At 38.8% G+C, this 20,405-nt stretch overlaps 1 protein-coding gene across 5 annotated transcripts in view; it reads left to right on the top strand.

Moving 5' to 3' along the window:
• The window catches only part of cep131.L (centrosomal protein 131kDa L homeolog), a 64,985-nt gene that overhangs the window by 28,363 nt on the left and 16,217 nt on the right, over nt 1-20,405 (top strand). Inside the window, exons 5-18 of one of the 5 annotated variants that reach the window (XM_018235070.2) lie at nt 989-1,110; nt 1,492-1,605; nt 1,755-1,904; nt 2,019-2,136; nt 2,291-2,407; nt 3,141-3,300; nt 4,764-4,861; nt 5,011-5,187; nt 5,333-5,527; nt 5,638-5,775; nt 6,578-6,703; nt 10,198-10,314; nt 12,833-12,862; nt 15,736-15,838. In XM_018235070.2, the coding sequence (XP_018090559.1) occupies nt 989-1,110; nt 1,492-1,605; nt 1,755-1,904; nt 2,019-2,136; nt 2,291-2,407; nt 3,141-3,300; nt 4,764-4,861; nt 5,011-5,187; nt 5,333-5,527; nt 5,638-5,775; nt 6,578-6,703; nt 10,198-10,314; nt 12,833-12,862; nt 15,736-15,838 (1,765 nt within the window). The remainder of the gene's footprint in view (nt 1-988; nt 1,111-1,491; nt 1,606-1,754; nt 1,905-2,018; nt 2,137-2,290; nt 2,408-3,140; nt 3,301-4,763; nt 4,862-5,010; nt 5,188-5,332; nt 5,528-5,637; nt 5,776-6,577; nt 6,704-10,197; nt 10,315-12,832; nt 12,863-15,735; nt 15,839-20,405) is intronic. The other 4 variants (XM_041576229.1, XM_018235071.2, XM_018235072.2 and 1 more) reach the window with 4 other exon arrangements.

Consider the following 20,405-nt stretch of genomic DNA (forward strand, 5'->3'; position numbering starts at 1 on the left):
ATGCCCTCATTTTTTAGGTGCACCTTGGTTATTCGGATTATATAATGGAGTGGTAGTCACTGCAGTCCTAAACTGCAAAATAAGCACCTTTGAAGGTGTATGTATGTAAATAATAAGTCATAGGATATTGGGGAGCTGGCCAACATATATTTATATAGTTAAATCGGTTTGAAAAAAGACAAAGTCCATCAAGTTCAACCCCTTCAAATTAACCCAGCTTCCATACACACACCCCTCCATACCCTCACATCCATTATATATACCCATATCTATACTAACTATACAATTAAGTATTACAATAGCCTTGATATTATGTCTGTCCAAGAAATAATCCAAGCCACTCTTAAAAGCATTAACAGAATCAGCTATCACAACCTCACTATCCACTGTGAAGAACCACCTACGCTGCTCCAAATGAAAGTTCTTTTCTTCTAGTCTGAAGGGGCTGTCCTCTGGTACAGTGATCCCCTGCTATTTGTCTATAATGTCCTCAAATGTACTTGTAAAGTATAATCCTGTCCCCTTGAGTTAATTCCCTTTTTAATGCAAAACAGTACTTTATTTGCTTTAGTGGCCACAGAATGACACTGCCTAGAATTAGACAACTACAAAACCCTTAGATCCTTTTCAGTTAAGGAAATTCCCAACACACTGCCATTTAGTGTATAACTTGCATTTATATTATCTTTGCCAAAGTGCATTACCTTGCATAGTGCCTTCTACCTGGGTTTTGCCTGCAGCTTAATTTAGTAGCCTAGGTAAGCTGTGTTTTCATTCAACAGTGGATACAAGGATAATAGGGTTTGTAGTTGTGAAGCTTGTTTATGTTTAGTCTGTTTTGTGTCCCAGAAGAAACTAGAAATTCACAATGTTGTCAAGAGGTGGAAAAGCCAGGAATGCAGGGAGTTGGCTACTCTGCCTCTGGTTGTTCTAGTCCTATGATCTATCTACAATATTTGGGCTCATTATTCTTCTGCCACTGTCTCAGGATGAACAGACCAGGGTATTCCCTGTGCCCTCTACTGCCCAAAGCTCCAATTCAGCACAAAGCTTAAGTCTGAAGAAAAGAGACACCCTCGCTCTGGCGCCAAGTTTTACAGCCAACAACAGGTATAGTGCATTATCAGGTGGAATTTTCCAGTATCATTTTAGTGATTAAAATGTTTATGTGCTACTCTAGCTCCAGAGAGCAGAGATCTTTTCTCTAAGTTGATTGTGGCAGTTATTGGGTGATAGGAATACATTGTGTTTCATAATGGTTTTAACTATAATTCTTTATAACAGAGGGCTTTTTGGCTGCTGTAACCCTTTATCATTCCTAGTTACTCTGTTTGCTTTATAAGTTGCAATGCCAACTAGCATAGTTACATTTTTATTGCATCTCCTCTGATACTGCTAGGAAAAAAGCTCTTTAGCTGCTTAGCCAGATAACAAGCTGATATTTTCTGTATTCAGATCAAGACCCCAACCTAGTCTACTTTTCTCTTTTAGAAGCAACAAAGGAGCAGTTGGTAATATGGTAACCACAATGGTGCACAATAACTATGGAGCTGGAGAGAGAGGACTGAGCAACAAGAGCTCCAACCAGCGTCCAGCATCACTTAAGTAAGAAACTATGCAGTAGAAAATATTTCTACTTTCAGTGATGTGCAATATTTAATTTCAATTATTTTTTATTCATAACACAACATAGTGGCTAGATTTTATGCAAGCTGACTGGTAAACATTTTATTTTCTTTATGCTATTTCTTTAGTAACCTGAGAAGCCCTGGTGTGGAAGATTCTGGGAGCAACTTCCAGAAATTCCAGAAGAATTTATCAAATGCAAATAATTTGGGACGTAATAATGCTGGAGGTGGTAATCCCCAAAAGAGGAAAGAAGTGACTGCTGAGGAGGCAGAGATGTCAGTGGCAATAAAACCTTTATTCGTGTTTTATTTTTTTCATTTGTGCACTATTTGGCAGTAAATAGAAACCATTTTCAAGCAAGTTACAATGCATGTATAAAATCTCTGCAGATTTATCCAGCAAGTGAATAATGCAGCTGTTACTATCCAGAGATGGTACAGACGCCTGTGGCAGAAGCGCAGATCTGGGGAAGAAACTCTGAAGCATCTGCTGGCTTCTAAAAAGGAGGTAGGTATCGATTTGTAGCACTGTGTACAAAATGAATATACATTCAATTTTGAAAATGTGTATACTGAGCTGCTCTGTACAATTCAACCAGATTTGAAAATCAGGTGGCTTTTAGTAGTTAAACTCTTACAGTATGTCCCATTGCTTTCTAAAGGAGAGGCAACAAAAGATGGAGGAGGGTAATATTTTAACTCCTCAGCAAAGCAAAGAAGAGGAACGCCGGCGAGTCCGTGAAGAGAAAGCTCGTCAAGCTAGACGGGCAGCGATCCAGGTACATACTGCCAAGTAGCAAATGTCCCGTTAGCACTTTAAATTGGATACTGGTGGGATAGCAAAAGGTTTTTTCAGGTTGACAGAAGGCAGGAAGGGCTTTAAACTAACTTTCTGTGTACTGGGGAAATATAAATCAAATCCTCTGGTATGTCTGGTATGACTTTTGTTCCCTACACAGAAGTGGTTGCCATCATATAAAAATAGAGAAAATTGTAAAGTGTTCACAAACGTTCAAGAACAATTGTATATGGTATAAATAAGTGGGAAAGAATATAAAATAAAATGAAAGCACTTATGCTAGGTAACTCCTATGCCATGTGGATACATAGCCCGCATTGTTCTGTTGCATAGTAGTTAGATGTTTTCTGTTCTGATCTTAGTTAATGAGTAAGTTCTTTTAGATAGACAAATCAATGTCTCACTGCAAGAATAACATGTTTGCTCTGAAAGAGGGGTGGTGTGTATGTATAGTCAGGCATGTTGGCTGAATTTAATTACTGTCACTCTACTGTCACTGTCCATTTTGTATCATTGGTCTCCACTACTAGTACCACTCATTTTTGAAGTACTGTTGAAATATACCTCTTGTTGATACACCTTATTCAAAGGTTTCTGATTTAGCACTCTAAACATATATAATATGTTACATGGATTATGATCCTGTGAATGTGCTGTTCCTCCTTCAGTTATGTTATAGTTTTGTTTGTTACCTTCCTGTAATGTTTTTGTAGGAGTTGCAGCAAAAGAGATCACAGAAGGCATTAGAAACCCAACGGCTAGCAGAAGAGGAGACACAGCGATTGGTGCAGAGTGGTAAAGTTGGACGGAAAAAGACTGTGAAGAATCCTGTATCATCACCACTAGGGAACAGAACAAAAGCCAATAACACAGGTGCGAATAGTGTATGGATTAATTACCACCAGTATCTCACCTCTTTCAATTACAGGGCCCAGAAAACCAACCCTCAGGTGAGGTGCTAGTTACCTTTCAGTTCATGCTAAAGTGCAGGGATCTCAGGAACAATTCTGTTTAGGTATTCTTAAGATGCATCTCAGACAGTTTGAGATTCTTTAAGCAATAAACCCACAGCCACAGTTCTCATTAAACCTATTGGTAAGTAATTGGCAGCAATGATCAGTATTTATCATGCTATTTCTCATCGATAAGTAAAATGTAATTTATCCACACTTAAGGTTCACATTAAGGCTCTATACATAGTAACATAGTAAGTAACATAGTAAGTTAGGTTGAAAAAATACACATTACATCAAGTTCAACCTTTTAACTTTTATATCATGCCTAACTGCCAGTTGATTCAGAGGAAGGAAAAGAAATATACATTTTTAATCAAACAAGGACATGAGTTATTCTGCCTAAAGATTATCTGTTCAATATGGCAAAGGCGGAACCTCCTTTCTTCTAATTGGAATGGGTGACCTTGTCAGCTGGAAAGACCTACTGGTAAATACAGCATTAGAGAGATTATTATATGATCCCCTTATATATATATTTATACATAGTTATCATATCACCCCATAAGCGCCTCTTCTCCAGCATGAACAACCCCAATTTGGCCAGTCTTTTCCAAATTTAAAAAATATTAAATTGGGAGGAGTTCAGTCTGCCAGTCCATATAGGGCAACAGTAGCTTCAAGATTTTGCCCCATTTCCCAAGGTTCTATGTAATAATTACTCAAGAAAAATGTATCCCGGAAGCTGGTACATACTGACCCTCCAAAAATCCACCTTACGTGTTTCTTACCCGCCGGTACTTAGTCCAAGACACTTATGACTAAGTACTGGCGGGTACGAAATGCGTAAAGTGGATTTTTGGAGGGTCAGTATGTACCATTTTTTTTACTGTGTGAATTTAATACATTTTTGACTTATACATTGCAGCTTCTGGGATACATTTTTCTTGAGTAATTATTCCATAGGAATTCCATAGTCTGCCAGTCCATATAGGGCAACAGTAGCTCCAAGATTTTACCCAAGTTCCTATGGAATAATTACTCAAGAAAAATGTATCCCAGAAGCTGCAATATATAAAAGTCAAAAATGTATTAAATTCACACAGTAAAAAAAATGGTACATACTGACCCTCCAAAAATTCACTTTACGCATTTCGTACCCGCCAGTACTTAGTCATAAGTGTCTTGGACTAAGTACCGGCGGGTAAGAAACACGTAAGGTGGATTTTTGGAGGGTCAGTATGTACCAGCTTCCGGGATACATTTTTCTTGAGTAATTAATGCCAAGTTCATTATATACAAGGACTGCAAGGTCCAGTACATGTTAACTAAGCCACCTCCTGAAACTATCCATTTAGAAATTTTGTTTCCCAAATCTTGTAGAGTCCAGGCTTCAGACAGACATAAACCATGAAGATGCTGTAGTTCTAATGTTCAGTCCAGTTCCAGAAAGTAACAGGGACGAGGAACAAAAAATACAGGTAGGTTTCTGTTGTAATACCCTGTTTTTGAACCACTGGCCTCTTAGACTGGTGTAAGCCTTATTTTTATATAATTATTTTCAACGATTATTTATTCGTTTTAACCAGTTTTCCTTTTTCCCTCATTTATTTACTTACCCACCCTTTAGGGATCCTCAACTGCTGAACAGACATTTAGAGATTTGGATATTGAGTTGTCTGCCAGCAGAGCCCAATCTAAAACCACACTGACAGAGTTGCTAGATACCCTGAGACAGCTCGAAGAGCCTGAGCTTTTGCCAGAAATCAAGACTGAACCCAAGGACAAATATCAATGGATTGATGGGGTGAGAAAAGCTTAACAAAGTAGAGGAACTGTCCAACTATAGTTTATGTACTCTTTGTCTTATATACTGGTATATATGCTTATGGGATTGTAGATGGATTTCTTTCTCCTAAATGGTGTAACATTTAAATGTTTGTTTCCCTTAGGATACAGACAATTCACTTACAGTTGACAACCTGGAACGTCTTGGTCAGCTTACACATAACGGGGAGAAGAAGGAGGAGATCAATGGTGTTTTATTATCGGAAGCAAAACTACAGAGCATTATTAGCTTTCTGGATGAGATGGAACAATCTGAACAGGAAAGACCACAGTCAGCAGCCTCTAACACTCAGAAGGGGGTATGTGTATATATATTTCTCTTTTGTGAATGTGTGCACATACATAGAGTTTATCTTTCACTGAAGCTTTGATTATACTTACATCCTCCCTGTGGTTTTCCTGTCACTAGGCCTTGCTTTCTGAAGAAGAGCTCACACATCTGGAACAAGCCTCTGCTGTTGCCACGGAGGTGACAAGTTCCATGTTAAAGCTGCGCCTGGAAGTGCAGGAGAAAACAAGAGCCTTGAACCTATTACAGACAGCTCTAGTAAGGGCTAATATATCTGTGACTTCAGTTTTATGTGCCATCTATGTGCACAGTAGGATGCTAGGCAGAATTTTATCCACAGATGTGTTTCTGTACCATGGTAGACTGAGGTGCCACAGGCCGTTAAGAGGCCTAGGTACATGAGTTTAATAACTATGTTCTATACACCTACCTTCCCGCCTCCACTTTTTACATATAAATAAATAGATCTGTGTGTATAAAAATATATATTTCTTCTTTAAAATGTCTCCTTTCCATTCCCTCCATTTTCTCCTTGTCACCTATTGTTACAGTCACCTATTACATGAATTACTGGCAGGTAACAGGAGGCCTAAATGTAAACACACTATATACAAATACTGGAGCAGTACCTGGAATGAGGGCTGAAAGAATGACCACAGTCTGCCTCAGTATCCACTAATTTTGGGAGGGCAGAAGAGTTAAGGTGTCCATACACTGGCCAATTTGGGCTCTTCAGACCGATTTGGTAGCTTATCTGACCTCATATGGCGTCCTCCGATGAACCCACCTGACAAATATCTGCCTGTAAATTGGGCAGATGTAGATCACATGGCTTTAATTTCCATGTTGGATCAAGGATGGCATCAGCTCATTGATGCAGTCCTTGCTTCGACAGCTCGAATTCCCACCCTAGGGCCAAATGATCTGATTAGTCTGATATCGTCCAGCTTGCCAAATGAGTGGATCTCATAGTGTATGGCCAGATTAACATAGAGAAGGAGGTTTGCTGACAGGCTGGGTTATCTTAACTGAAAAATGTCTTTGCCTCTACTTTTCACAGGTCCAGCAGCGAGAGCTAACAGTACGACATGTGAAACAGACTGAGAAAGAACTAGGGCAACAGCTGAAACAGCAGAGTGAGCAGTATGAGGCCACTATCCAGAGACATCTGTCATTTATTGATCAGGTAGTGTATTTGGTCTTGCCTTTCCAATTCCAACTAAAGGGGGTAAAACAGCTCTTCATTCTGCAACAATAAAACTAACTCAAAATGGCTCAATTAAATGTTGGTTATGTTCAGTCTTGTTAAATGTCCATTATGTAAGTCAATGCTCCCTCTAATTTCTTCTTGGCTATGTCGGCAAAAAAAAACAAACATATCTCATAAACGTATTAGTATTTTTAAAAGTGGTATGTATAAAACTGTGAAAACAAACCCCATGTAATAAAAGGCACTAAGTTTGGGCATGAGCAGTACCCATAGCAACCAATAGGATGTTGGTGACCAGTAAATTCTACCTGCTGATTGGTTGATATCGGTTACTGCTCCTGGACAAACTTAGTGGGGGTCATTTATCAACACTGGGCAAATTTGCCCATGGGCAGTAACCCATGGCAACCAATCAGATTGCTGCATTCATTGTTCTACTTGCAGCTGGCTTTAAAAAGCTAATCGCTGATTGGTTGCTATAGGTAACTGCCCATGGGCAAATTTGCCCAGTGTGGATAAATGAGCCCCAGTGTCTTTTATTATATTACCCCCATAATGTTGTTATTTTCACACAAAATTCTTTGTGCACACCACAATTTGTTGTGTGCGCACACATGAGTGGACAGCTTAGAGGGATCATTGGTAGGCTTATTTTGCTCTTGTGAATGCCTGCAATATTTACAGCAAATGCAGACTGTTCTAAAAGTTCTGTAACTAATAGACTTGTTAATGTCATTCTGATGGTGGCTGACTGGATCTATTGTCTTGTTTGGTTAAGACTGTGATTCTTTAGACTAATGCTACATGGGGCTCACTCTGGGCATCAGCCTTCTTCATTGCCTGCACCTGGAGCCACTGCTTTGACCTGGGTGCAGGCACATGTGGCTGATTTTAGTGAAAAACAAAAAGGATGCTTTGAAGTCAGCATTAATTATTACATTTCTGCAGGAGACTGTCGTTTTTACAGTGGTAGAGTGCTGTGCAAAAGTGAAATGAAGCAGAGCCAAAATGGGAGCTACTAAATTAATATCTGTGTTCAGTGAAAAATCTATATAGGAACTCATGAAATGGAATTCATGAAAGCTGAAATAAGAATGTGTTTTTTATTCGAGAGAGGTGAAATCAACTGTGTAAAGTCATTGCTAAATCTGGTAGGATGTAGGTAGGTAAAACAAACATTAATAAAAGTATCTGGAAATTTGCCTGTCCAAGACCTTATTCCCAAACCAATGGTAGAAGGAAGTTGGTTCTATCTTTGCCTCTACACTTTTTGGGCAGACTTTTCACTAGATGTTGGAACATTATTGGCAGAATGTCAGCCACAAGAGCCTTAGTGAGGCGGGTCACTGCGATCACCAAGCCTGACTAAGGTTGGAATTCCCCACAGGTTTTAAGTTGGGTTGAGGTCAAAGCTCTGTGCAGTAAGGTTATTTTTCCACTCCCATCTCAGCAAACCCATAATGTACAGACCTTTTTGCAATGGGACATTATTGTTCTGAAACAGAATAGAGTCGTCTTCCCCAAACTACTGCCACAAATGAAGAATCACTGAATTGTTAAAAATGTTATTGAATGTCAACCCACGCCCTAGGGCAGTGATCCCCAACCAGTAGCTCATGAGCAACATGTTGCTCTCCAACCCCTTGGATGTTGCTCTCAGTGTCCTCAAAGCAGGTGCTTATTTTTGAGTTCTTGGCTTGGAACTATAGTGCCAAGTAGAGCCTCTTGTAGGCTGCCAGTCCACATAGGGGCTACCAAATAGCCAATCACAGCACGTATTTCATGACTCTGTTGCTCCCCAACTCTTTTTACATTTGAATGTGGCTCACAGGTAAAAAAAAGGTTGGGGATGGAACTGTTGTCCAGAGACCAAATTAGGCATTTCCAAACCCAAGAAATGTTCCCCTAGTTCTCATACCAATGCAGAACTTGCCCTTTGGGACCACCAAAAAAATATTGCCAAACTGTACTCTCTCCTCTTCCCAATCATTAGATCCTTATTTAATGCAGCCTGAAACAAAATGTTTGAGTTTACTGACACAAACATACTTTTAAAAAAGTATAACATGCAAAGAGGGTAAGGATTTGAGGAGAAAATAGAAAATGACGAAATACATTTTTATTTAACTTGAAGACTTAAGTTTAGAGTTAAGTTTGCAAAATATGAGTAAATACCTCACACGCAACATATCAAAACATTTTGACTCCGGGCCGGAACTCGGGGTAGGCAGAGTATGCACGTGCCTAGGGCGCAAAGTTTGGGGGGCGCCCGGCACATACATTTAACTGCTGCCTACCCCTGTCCGGTCTTCAGTCCTGCTCTGTGTGTGCATGCGCGCGCTCCTATGTGACAGGAGTGTGGCACGCAATGTTGCTTCTGTTTGCGCATACGCGCGCTCAGTGGAGGGGGGCGACGAGGCCGGGTTGTCTGGGGCTCCTACCCGGGCTGGTTCGGCCCTGTTTTGATTTCATAAAGACCTATCCGATATTTATTTAATATATAGTGACCAGTAAATGTTACCTGAATAATGGCAGGCATGGATTATTATACCAAGCTGTAATGTTGTCGGTAATGTAACTTTTGCTGCATTACCAACAAAATGACATGGCTATCTTTGTTCTTAGTCTTTGCCTTTCATTGCATCGCTCACCTTTGTAATAGTCAAAAACACTTGTTGCAACTATAATTGTAGGGACAGCTGTTTTCAGAATCACTGTGATTCTGTTTTTCAGCCCATCCCATCTGTATATGTTGTTGTGAGGACAAAGAGATTATGTTGAGATCAAAGAGATGATTCTTTGATTGGATAAACATAGTTATCCTATCAAGTATGACTATGCTGTAGTGTTCATTTATTTATAATGCACCATAATGGTGCATTACAAGTAAATAAACACTGCAGCATAGTTATGCTCCTCTGCTTCCTCTTTTTTTCATTTTTGGATTATCCCCTTGGTGCATTGGGCAGGAGCACAAGATGTTAAGCTTTAGGAGGATCCTTGTATTGCCACGTATGCTGCGATTGACAACGATTAAACTAGCTATCAAGTATGACAACTAGTTAATTTGATCCATCCATCTGGGTTCAAAAGCTGACCATACACAATATGATATTTAGTATACTTCCATGCGTACAGCCTGCATGACCAATATCTGTCTGAAAATTGTGCAAACATCTAAAGGAATTGTTTAAAAATCCCATCAGGCCTGTAAGTCTTATCCTGAAAGCTCATAGGCTAATTATATGGTCGATTGGCAACCTTGCCAGATGAGCCAATATTTAGGTGTAAGGCCAGCTTATTTTTTTGAGTTCACAGTAATTGTAGGTTTTCATTGATTCTTAAAATGGAGTTTGTCATGTGCCAAGAAGCCAAAGAGAGTTCTTGCAGTGTTGTATTTCGGATATATGAATCCTGAATTGTGCCTGCCTTTGTGTCCATTATACTCTATACTATTTCTCTTCTGGCAGCTTATTGATGACAAGAAAGCTCTAAGTGAAAGATGTGAATCTCTAGTAAGAGAGCTAAAGCAGGTGGATCAAAAATACTCAAGCAAGATCAGCCAAATGCAGGAACAGCATGAAATGGTGAGTTTGGGACCACAATAGAAAGCGTTGTGATATTTGTTGTTTTTAGAGCCTCAGATTAAGCTAGCAATTGGTTATTGTGGTTCTCAAAAGCATCAGCCCTTCTTTAAAGGAGGTATCCACCAAATCCAGTATTCGGATCAGGACTAGTCCAAATTGTCTGAATCCTAAATGCAGGCTGGGGCTGGTAACCTGAAATGACTGGGCCTATATTCAATCTCAGTCTAAAATGTCCACTATGTTTTCAGCTGAAGCCAAACCTTACAAGTCACGTGACTTGGGATAACTGAGCACAACAATTTTTTGTAAATAGTAAGTGTAATTTTTTTTTTCTTAGATTTGAATATCCAAATTAATGTTCAGATTTGGTTTGGTATTTGGCCAAATCTTTTGTGGAGAATTTGGTATTCTGGCAAATCAAAAAATTCTGAATTTGATGCATCCTTACTGCATTGACTAAAATATCACTATACAGATATTCTGTGGTGCTCGCCGTGGCTGGGACTGTGACACTGAAAGCAGCTTAAGCACAAGCACTGATAACTTTCTTCTGTTAAAAAAAGAAATGCAATTTTCCAGAGAAGGAATGTTCAACGATGACATATTATGTCACATATTTTAAGGCAAACAAATGTATAAAACTTTAAAAATAAATTCTTAAAATTTATGGTAAATTTAACTTCATGTCTATAATCTGTATATACTCGAGTATAAGCCGAGTTTTTCAGCACCCAAAATGTGCTGAAAAAGTCTACCTCGGCTTATACTGGAGTCATTACCAAAACCGCATCAATTTGTGCCCATGAAAGTTCCTCCTGTGGCCCACACAGCTGCCTAGTTCCTGGCTGTATGCATTAGCTCAGCCGGAAGCTATTTTCGATGCATTACCGTAATTATTGTTACTGCAGGGGCGTCCAGCACCTGCTGTATATTGGCATGCGATCCAGGGGGGCTTTAGGACCTGGGGCGGCAGAGCCTTCATGGAAGAAAAGATCACATGGCCCCTTCCGCATATTCCGGTGCAGACGCAGGTTGATTGTGCCGGTTTTCAGATGCTGTAAATTAACATGCGATCCAGTCTCTCTCGCTGTCTCCCTCCCCCCTGGCTGCTCTTAAGCAAATGGAGAATACGACACTACTTTCTGTGAGTAGAGGCAGCTCCCACATAAGTCAATCTCAGCTCATCTCACTGCTCTCTCCCCTACACATAACGGGCACAACTTCATGTGGCCCCTATACTGAAGAGAGACATCAATGCTACATATACGGTATATATACATATATAATAAAGCAATAGAAGGATCAGTTGGGATGTTTTTCATTTATTTGAATGGTCACGAATAAACAGCATTTCCCTTTAAAAGTAATGGCCTATTGGGAGATTTGTAGCCCCAGTCACACATTGATGAGAGGGAGTTAGAAAAAATGCTGTTTATCTGTCACCATTCAAGTAAATGAAAAACATCCCAACTGATCCTTCTATTGCTTTATTATTTATATATATATATATATATATATATATATATATATATATATATATATATATATATATATATATATATATATATATATATATATATATATATACTATATATATATATACTATATATATATATATATATATATATATATATATATATATATATATATATATATACTATATATGTGTTAGTGTGGATTCAATCTTGCCCTAATTTAGCAAACATAATATAAATCTCTCTCTCTCTCTCTCGTCCTAGCAGTGACGCTAAGCACTACTGGTTCAGAAACTACCCATTAACATTCAGGGGTTGCTATTTATTATTAAGGAAAATTTTGCACACCTCTCTAACCAGCACCCTAGGCTTATACTCGAGTCAACAAGGTTTCCCAGGTTATGTAGGTAAAATTAGGTACCTCGGCTTATACTCGGGTCGGCTTATACTCGAGTATATACGGTACTTTGATTTAATACTTTAATACATTGATTTAATTTGTGTTCTCTAAAAGCTGCCAACGGACTTATTGGCCGGTATATGGGACCTCTGGCCGCGAAAATCGTCCAGATGTCGATTGGACAGGTTTAAAAATCCTGAGGACCCAATAGTTGGGCCCACAATTTGGATGGGCATATCCAAGACAAGATACATTTGTTTGGCAACCGCTCCAAACAAGCGGATCTGCCCATGTATGGCCATACATCGTGCATCATACTTAATTGCTTAGTATCCAACATATCCAACAGAAATCAGAAACATTTCCAATTGTAACAGTATAGTTTGGCTACATAGGTGAATATTTGTTTTAATGCTCAAGTTTTTTAAAACCTGAAACTGACAGAATCAGTAGAATTTTGTCTCCCATATGATTATACAGTCTTGCCAGTGTGAGGCACTAGAGAGCCTATGATCATGTGAATCATAAAGTAAATCAACTTGCACAGTAGATGATAGCTGCTGAATTTTTTTCCTTCTTCTTTTCTCTGTTGAATTTTTACTTTTCTTTTGTTTTTTTTTCTTCTTTTTTTTCCTTTTTCCAGATTTGGCAAACTTTGGGCCCCCTGTGTGAGGTAACACACCTCTGCATGCTTTCTTTTTACACTGGCTCACTCCTATAACTTTTCATCTTCACTGCTGACCCCAGCTCTAATAGGTTCTGGTTTGCTTGTATATTGTACAATCCAGCATTTTGCATAGAGAAGTAGCTCATGGGAGCTGAATAGAACAGCCTTGTGAAAATAAAGGGCACTCGATAGGACACAGTCACTTTTGTACTGATTCTTTATACACTTGGGCCAATTTAAGAATGCTTAAGCTCAGAGGCATCCACAGATAATTTTTCCGGGAGGGGGGGGCCATGAGGGGCCCGCATTTACGGAACGCATTTGAGGACATCATCAGGAGAACACACAGTTTTGCGTGCGCTCTCCTTACAAAGAAGTATGCAGACTCCCCTCTTACTCACTGAAGTGCAGTCACACTTCCTTGCTGCCCACACTTGCTGTTGCAAACTACCCCCTCGTGGCTCGGTCCTCCCTCCTTAGCCTTCCCTCCTCAGCCCTCAGCCTGCCTCCGTGCTCAAGGCTGACAACCCTAGCTCACGAGCTGAACGCAGAACACGGAACGCTGAGGAGGGAGGGATGATCGAAGAGGTCTGAGAAGGGAGGGCTAAGGAGGGAGAACCGAGCCATGAGGGGGGAGATTGCAACAGCAAGTGTGGGCAGCACGGAGGTGTGATTGCAGCCTCTTTGGATCAGTGAGTAAGAGGCGAGTCTGCATACTTCTTTTTTAGGAGAGCGCACGCAGGAGCCTGTGTTCTCCTGATGATGTCCTCAAATGTGTTCTCTACAAGTACAGGGAGAACAAGTGCCCCCTTGCTCCTATCTGCGGACGCCCATGCTGAAGTCTTTGGTCTTAAAGTGATAATGACACTAAAAAAATTATTATTCAAAATATTAATGTACGTCAAACGTTACCTATAGCTCGTGTTGATCATAGCCATGGGGGCTGCAATTGAAGTTGGGGGGGAAAAAGAGAAACGGCACAGGTTGCATAGCAGATAACAGATAAAACACCATTGTATTGGACAGGGCTTATCTGTTTTCTGCAATGTAACCTGTACCTTTTTTCCAGCTGACATGGCTACACAGCAGCTTGTTTATATAAACTATAGTAATCTCTCTGAAGCAAACTCACAGCTTTTACCAGTGCATGCTAACAGTATATTATGTTATTTACTTTAAATTTACTTACATTTTTTGGTGTTTCTGTGCCTTTAACAATTCAATAGTTCCTGAGGAACACTGATGACCTAGGCACATTACTTTTATTTCTTCATGCTGTAGGTTAACAGAAAACATAAAATATATGAGTTAATGAACATATGGAGGTTATTTACTAAAATCCTACTTATTTATTTATTTATTTTTTAGTTATCATTAATGGTATACTGTCATGGGAAAAAACATTTTTTCAAAATGAATCGGTTAATAGTGCTGCTCCAGCAGAATTCTGCTCTGAAATCCATTTCTCAAAAGAGCAAACAGATTTTTTTATATTCATTTTTGAAATCTGACATGGGGCTAGACATTTTGTCAATTTCCCAGCTGCCCCAAGTCATGTGACTTGTGCTCTAATAAACTTCAATAACTCTTTACTGCTGTACTGCAAGTTGGAGTGATATCACCCCCCTTCCTTCCCCCCCCAGCAGCCAAACAAAAGAAAAATGGGAAGGTAACCAGATAACAGCTCCCTAACACAAGATAACAGCTGCCTGGTGGTAGATATAAGAATAACACTCAATAGTGAAAACCCATTTCCCACTGAGACACATTCAGTTACATTGAGAAGAAAAAACAGCAGCCTGCCAGAAAACATTTCTCTCCTAAAGTGCAGGCACAAGTCACATGACCAGGGGCAGCTGGGAAATTGACAAAATGTCTAGCCCCATGTCAGATTTCAAAATTGAATTTAAAAAAATCTGTTTGCTCTTTTGAGAAATGGGTTTCAATGCAAAATTCTGCTGGAGCAGCACTATTAAGTGATTCATTTTGAAAAAACATTTTTTTCCCATGACAGTATCCCTTTAAAATAGCTTATTTTAAATATATATATATTTTCAAATTGGGATTGGGGCATCTGCTATTGACTTCTATATGACCTCAACAGGTTTGAGAAGGCAGATTTTCGGAATCAGGCTTTTTGCAGCATCGGGTTATAATAAGGGGGTTATTTATAAAAGTCTGAATGCTAAAAAATTGAAAAATTTTGTTTTTTTACTATAAAATCTGAATTTTTCATGGGTGGAAAAAAAAATCCAATTTTTTAAGATTTATTATAGCCCAAGGCTGCAAATCCAAAAACACTCCACCTTCAACCTGTCAAGGTCCTGTAGAAGTCAGTGGCAGAGGTCCTATTTGCAATTTGAAGATATTATGGTCTGCGCTGGGTTTCATACAATAATCCAAACAAAAATTTAGATTTTTTTTTTGCACGACAATCCAAAAAAGTTGTGGTTTTCGTGTGTTATTTAATGAGGGCACCTCTCTTCACTTGAATTGCTTTTGGATTTAAAACTTAATAGTGTACATTATATGAAACATGGAAAACTTTCCATTTATTATAACATTTTTTGTTTTGTTCCCATTTTACTTTGTTTTATGGCAGTCCTGTTTCTGGAAGGGAACAATGGCATGGGCTCATGTATGGGGGCCATAGCAACTGCTTGTGTCATTGATAACAGACTGGAATTTAGGTAGATATCAGGTAGGGCTGAACATTTTGATGGGCAAGGACCTCATCAGGCTGTCACTTGCTGTCCTCTACAAATGACAAATGATTGGATCATCCTGACCAAGTGTATGGCTTGCTTAATAGGGAAGAATGTATGCTAATGCAAAAGGTAGGAGGCTTAATTCAATACTAATTTAATTTGTTTTCTTAGGAAATGAAGAAGCTGCAGGATCTGATGTCTGCCACCGAGAGAGTGCGACGGGAGAAATGGATTGATGAGAAAACAAAGAAAATTAAAGAGATCACTGTAAAGGGTAAAATTAAGTTTTCCTGCTCTTCCTTCCCCATTTCGGCTGTTGTTTTATGAATTGGCATGTGTGAGTTACTCTCATACATTGATAGTATGGGAGGTATTAAACTCCTGCCTCAATTATCATAGAATCTACGTTCTGTGGAAACGTTTTTTTAAATGCCACAGAATGTAGATTCTACATTCTGCAGCATTAAAGGGTTAGGGAACGTTTTTTTAAATGCCACAGAACGTAGATTCTACATTCTGCAATATTAAAGGGTTAGGGAACGGAGAAGCGGGTTTTCAAGCCGCATGCTCCGTTCCTTCTCGTTCCCCAGCCCACAGGCAATGAGCAGGGGCCGGGAACGAGTGGCCCCTGAAGCACGATCGCCAAGGGGCCCCAAAGGTAGCAGCAGGCACGTGCAAACTGCGTGCCATGCTGCTGCTTCCAATTCCTGAAGCCGCAAGCCCCGCCCACTTACCGGATCATCGCAGAGGACAGTGGCATTTCTTCATCCAGCCCTCCTGGACGATCTGGACCCTGCAACCCCAGGTTAGTGCCCCCCCCCAAACACACACTTACATTCCCACTTACACACTTACATTCCCACTTACACACTTACATTCCCACTTACACACTTACATTCCCACTTACACACACACACACACACACACACAATTTTTGGGGTCACACGCACACAACACGCAATCTGCCAATTGTACACATACACTTACACTATGTCGTGTTTTTTTTTTTTTGTTTTTTTTTTATCGCATCGTCTGTTTTATTGCCATTGCTGGATAGTGTATTCGCTAATTGCACTGCGCAATACCTTTTGCATTTTATTTTGGGGATTATACTGCAATTTCGCCATTTAGCCATTTTATTGCATGTTTAGCCATTTTTTTACATTTTCAGCTTTCTGACTGCTGATTACACTAGGCAAAAAAAAAAGCATTGATTTTTGTGGTTTTGTTGGATTTAATGATTTTGTACCATTTCACTCTGTTCTTTGTTACTTGATTTTGGCCATGGAAATTTTGTCAGCTATATATATAGTAGATCCCTGGCGTTCATACTTAGGATGCCTTTTGCTGGTACGTTACAAAATGCAGGGTTTATATTGGGGAAAAATGCAAGCTTTGTGACTATTTTCAGAAATTTAAAAAAAAAAGCGTTATGTTTAGCATAGCTTTGCAGTTTGGTAGTTTGCAGTAGAAAGACGTATTTAGCCATTTTAGATTCGTCTGAATGTGTACGTTCGGAAAATATATGGTTTTCTACGGTCTCCATACTGTTAGGGGGTCTTATGGTGCATAATGCACATAGCTGGTGCTTGTATTGTAGCAGTCAGAGTGTCATACGTGAACATTCATATGTACTATTTTCATTTGGGGATCTCTGTATGCCACCTAGTTTGTCAATCTTTTCATATCAGGCATCAAACTGTTCAGTGCACCCCTGGCATTCATATTTAGGATGACTTTTGCTGGTACGTTACAAAATGTGGGGTATAATGGGGTAAAAGGGATCTTAAGTGCATATACAGGCGAATAAACAATGTATGTAAGTTCATGGCTAATGGCGAAACCATGCATGTGCATGAACAAAGTTTACCTGAGTTATTTTTTCAATGTATACACATCTTATGCTTTGAAATCTGTAAAATGACTGTCAGGGATTGAAGGATACTATTGTCTGAATATGTCATTGTTTATTGAGCATGAAACTGTTGTATGTGCACTTGGAAAATTTTCAATAAAAATAATTGTTAAAAAAAAAAAACATACCATGTTGGAAAGTTGAATCTATGAGGCAATTTTCAGGTATTTCACCAAAACTGTAATTTTTGGGAAAACCTTGCCACTCAATAGTTTGGAGCAGAAAGGCATTGGTACCCAATTTTTAATTTTTTTTTTTTATAAAAAAGGCTATGTTCAGACAAGCTTTGATGTTTGGTAGTTAGGAGTTGAGAGACCTATTTTGGAATCCGCAGAATGTGTACTTTTCAAAAATATGTGGTTTCCTGGGGTAAACTTACTGTTTCAGAATTGTTTTGCCTTGGAATCTAAAGTATGCCGTTTTCTGCCTTAGTGCTTTCAAAATTCGGTAATATACTGCAGGGAGTTTTTGCTGTACAGAAGTCTTAAATCTCCATAAAACTATACATATCTGGTATTGGCACATTCAAGAGACGATTTACATGTGTAAAATGAAATATTTTTCTGGTATAAGTTCATATACAATGAAAAATAGGAATTTTTCATTTATTTTTGGTATTTAGCGCTATAAATCTTTTTGCAGAGGTGGAAATACATGAAAACTCAGGCAGATTTAGAAAGCTTAGTTTCTCCCGAAAAAAACAATGTTTTCATAGGTAAACTATAGGTTTCCCCTCTAAAGTGAGAGAGCACAAAATGTTTCAAAAACAGCTGGCATTTCGCGTAACCAAAATTTTTAATTCTGCTGGCACCTAAGTGGTTAAACCAACCTTGTACTGTTGCTCTGCACTTGTAAATCTGGTGTGTTTGCTTAAGAAACATTACTGTACTTTATATAAATAAGCTGCTGTGTAGCCATGTGAGAAAACTATTCAGTGTCAGGGTCATGTCTGATGCATGACTGTGGGCAACAAATCTCCCTAACATATTTGTCGCTCACAGTTGTGCATTTTTATTACAGGCGACAAATCTCCCCATCGGCCATCACCCTTATTAATAGAAAAGTCACCTAAATTAAAATACAGGTCTTCCCACATTTTGCTATGTTGGATTCATATAAAGAAGGTAAAATTAAACCTGATTTAAAAGGGAAACACATTATGAGACTATAAGAATTTGACAGAAATTTGAAAGACGAAATCCTTATTTTTATATTGTATTACAGAGGAACCTCCTGTATATATAGATATTATGTCATATCTCATATGTCATGAGATCTCTTTGCCTTTCAGGAAGTGATTAGATTTAGATGTGATGATCTAAAAATGAGAAAATGCTTAGATAGTTGGTCCATATACATAGATAATCCACAAACTGCTGATAGAAAAAAAAAGTTCAAAAATGTATGTACAATTTTTTTTTCATATTCTTTTCAATAGTTTTTTATTTGAGTTTTAACATATAGGTATTAGGAAAAATTTGTAGTTATAACAGTTGTATAATAACATTAAAGATCTGTGTGGAGAAAAGGAGTGAAGATAGAGAAAAATGAATATGGAATCGGTCCTGTCTTGATCCGGTGGATAGGCCAATTAAAGAAGAAACCAAAACAAAAGAACCAAAATGAACTTTGATGGCATATTAAGTGTTATAAATCATTGATATTGAGCATTGCATGCTCTAAGGGGGTTTCCGCGAGATCCCTTGAGTACCATGTTAGAGAATAATTCTATGGGCTTACAGTTGACTGAATTACTTGAAATACACCTATTAAGTATTAGTTATTCCAGATCTGAAAAAGTATAAAGTGTTACATAATAGATGCCAACATATATTTCTATCATGTAGCAATTACAAAAGGATCGAGGGGGTTCCTGTGGTCGGGAAAGAATATCGATACCATGGTTCCCATATTTCTTTGAATTTCTCATATTTATCTATAAGTATACTGGTTAGACTTTCATTAACCATTATCCAGTTCAGTTTGTCCTTAAAGTGGGAACTCGGAACCAAGTGTGATTTCCAATGTTTAGCTATTGTAATTTTTGATGCCAAATATCAAAATTCTTGCATTTGTATTAATATTAGGTATGTACAATTTTTAATGTACAATTTGATTTTTTTTTAACCTCTGCTTTTTCATAATTGCATTACTATCCTTTCAAATTTCCACATATATAATACTCTGGTACTGTATGTTGTTTTTTTGTTCAAAGCAGAGCAATAAGTTAACTAATTAATTGACAAAATATAATTTCTATGTTTTTTGTTATCACTCATTTGTTTGAATTTCTGTATTCGTTCTCTTGTCAATAATATTGATATTTTGCAATATATCTGGATGTCTATCGGATGGATTTAAGTCTTCCTGATTGACAATCTTGCGCTAATTGCATGGAGAATAAACCGCTGTGGCTGCAAAGGAGATCCCAGCTTATTCTGGCAGTCAAGCAGCAAATCTAACACAGAATGAGGAAGGCAACCCCCTTACCCAACATCTCAGCCAGGCTCCCTAGACTGTAGTAGGCGCATCTTCTACTATGTGCTCAATTACTACCGCAAAGACAAGCAGCACTGCTCGGCAGATATTTTATCTTGCCGAACTAATCATAGATTTCCTCGGGTGAGCGCCCGTTACAGGGAGTCTAGGGAGCCTGGCTGAGACACTGGGTAAGGGGGTCGCCTTCCTCATTCTGCGTTAGATTTGCTGCTTGACTGCCAGGATAAGCTGAGATCTCCTTCGCAGCCACAGTGGTTGTGAGAATGTCAGTCAGGGAGATATAAATCCAGCCAGCCTTATGATTGTGTTGGGGGAGAAGCTCATTCCCAAAGAGGCAGCTGGTAGGGATCGAGTTACGGAAAGGGCTTCAGTGAGGCTGAGGAGTGCGAGATGTCTGTCCTGTGTCGATTTCTGTGTGTACTGCTCG

Source organism: Xenopus laevis, chromosome 9_10L (genome assembly GCF_017654675.1).
Source record: "Xenopus laevis strain J_2021 chromosome 9_10L, Xenopus_laevis_v10.1, whole genome shotgun sequence".
In the NCBI taxonomy this organism is placed as follows: Eukaryota; Metazoa; Chordata; class Amphibia; order Anura; family Pipidae; genus Xenopus; species Xenopus laevis.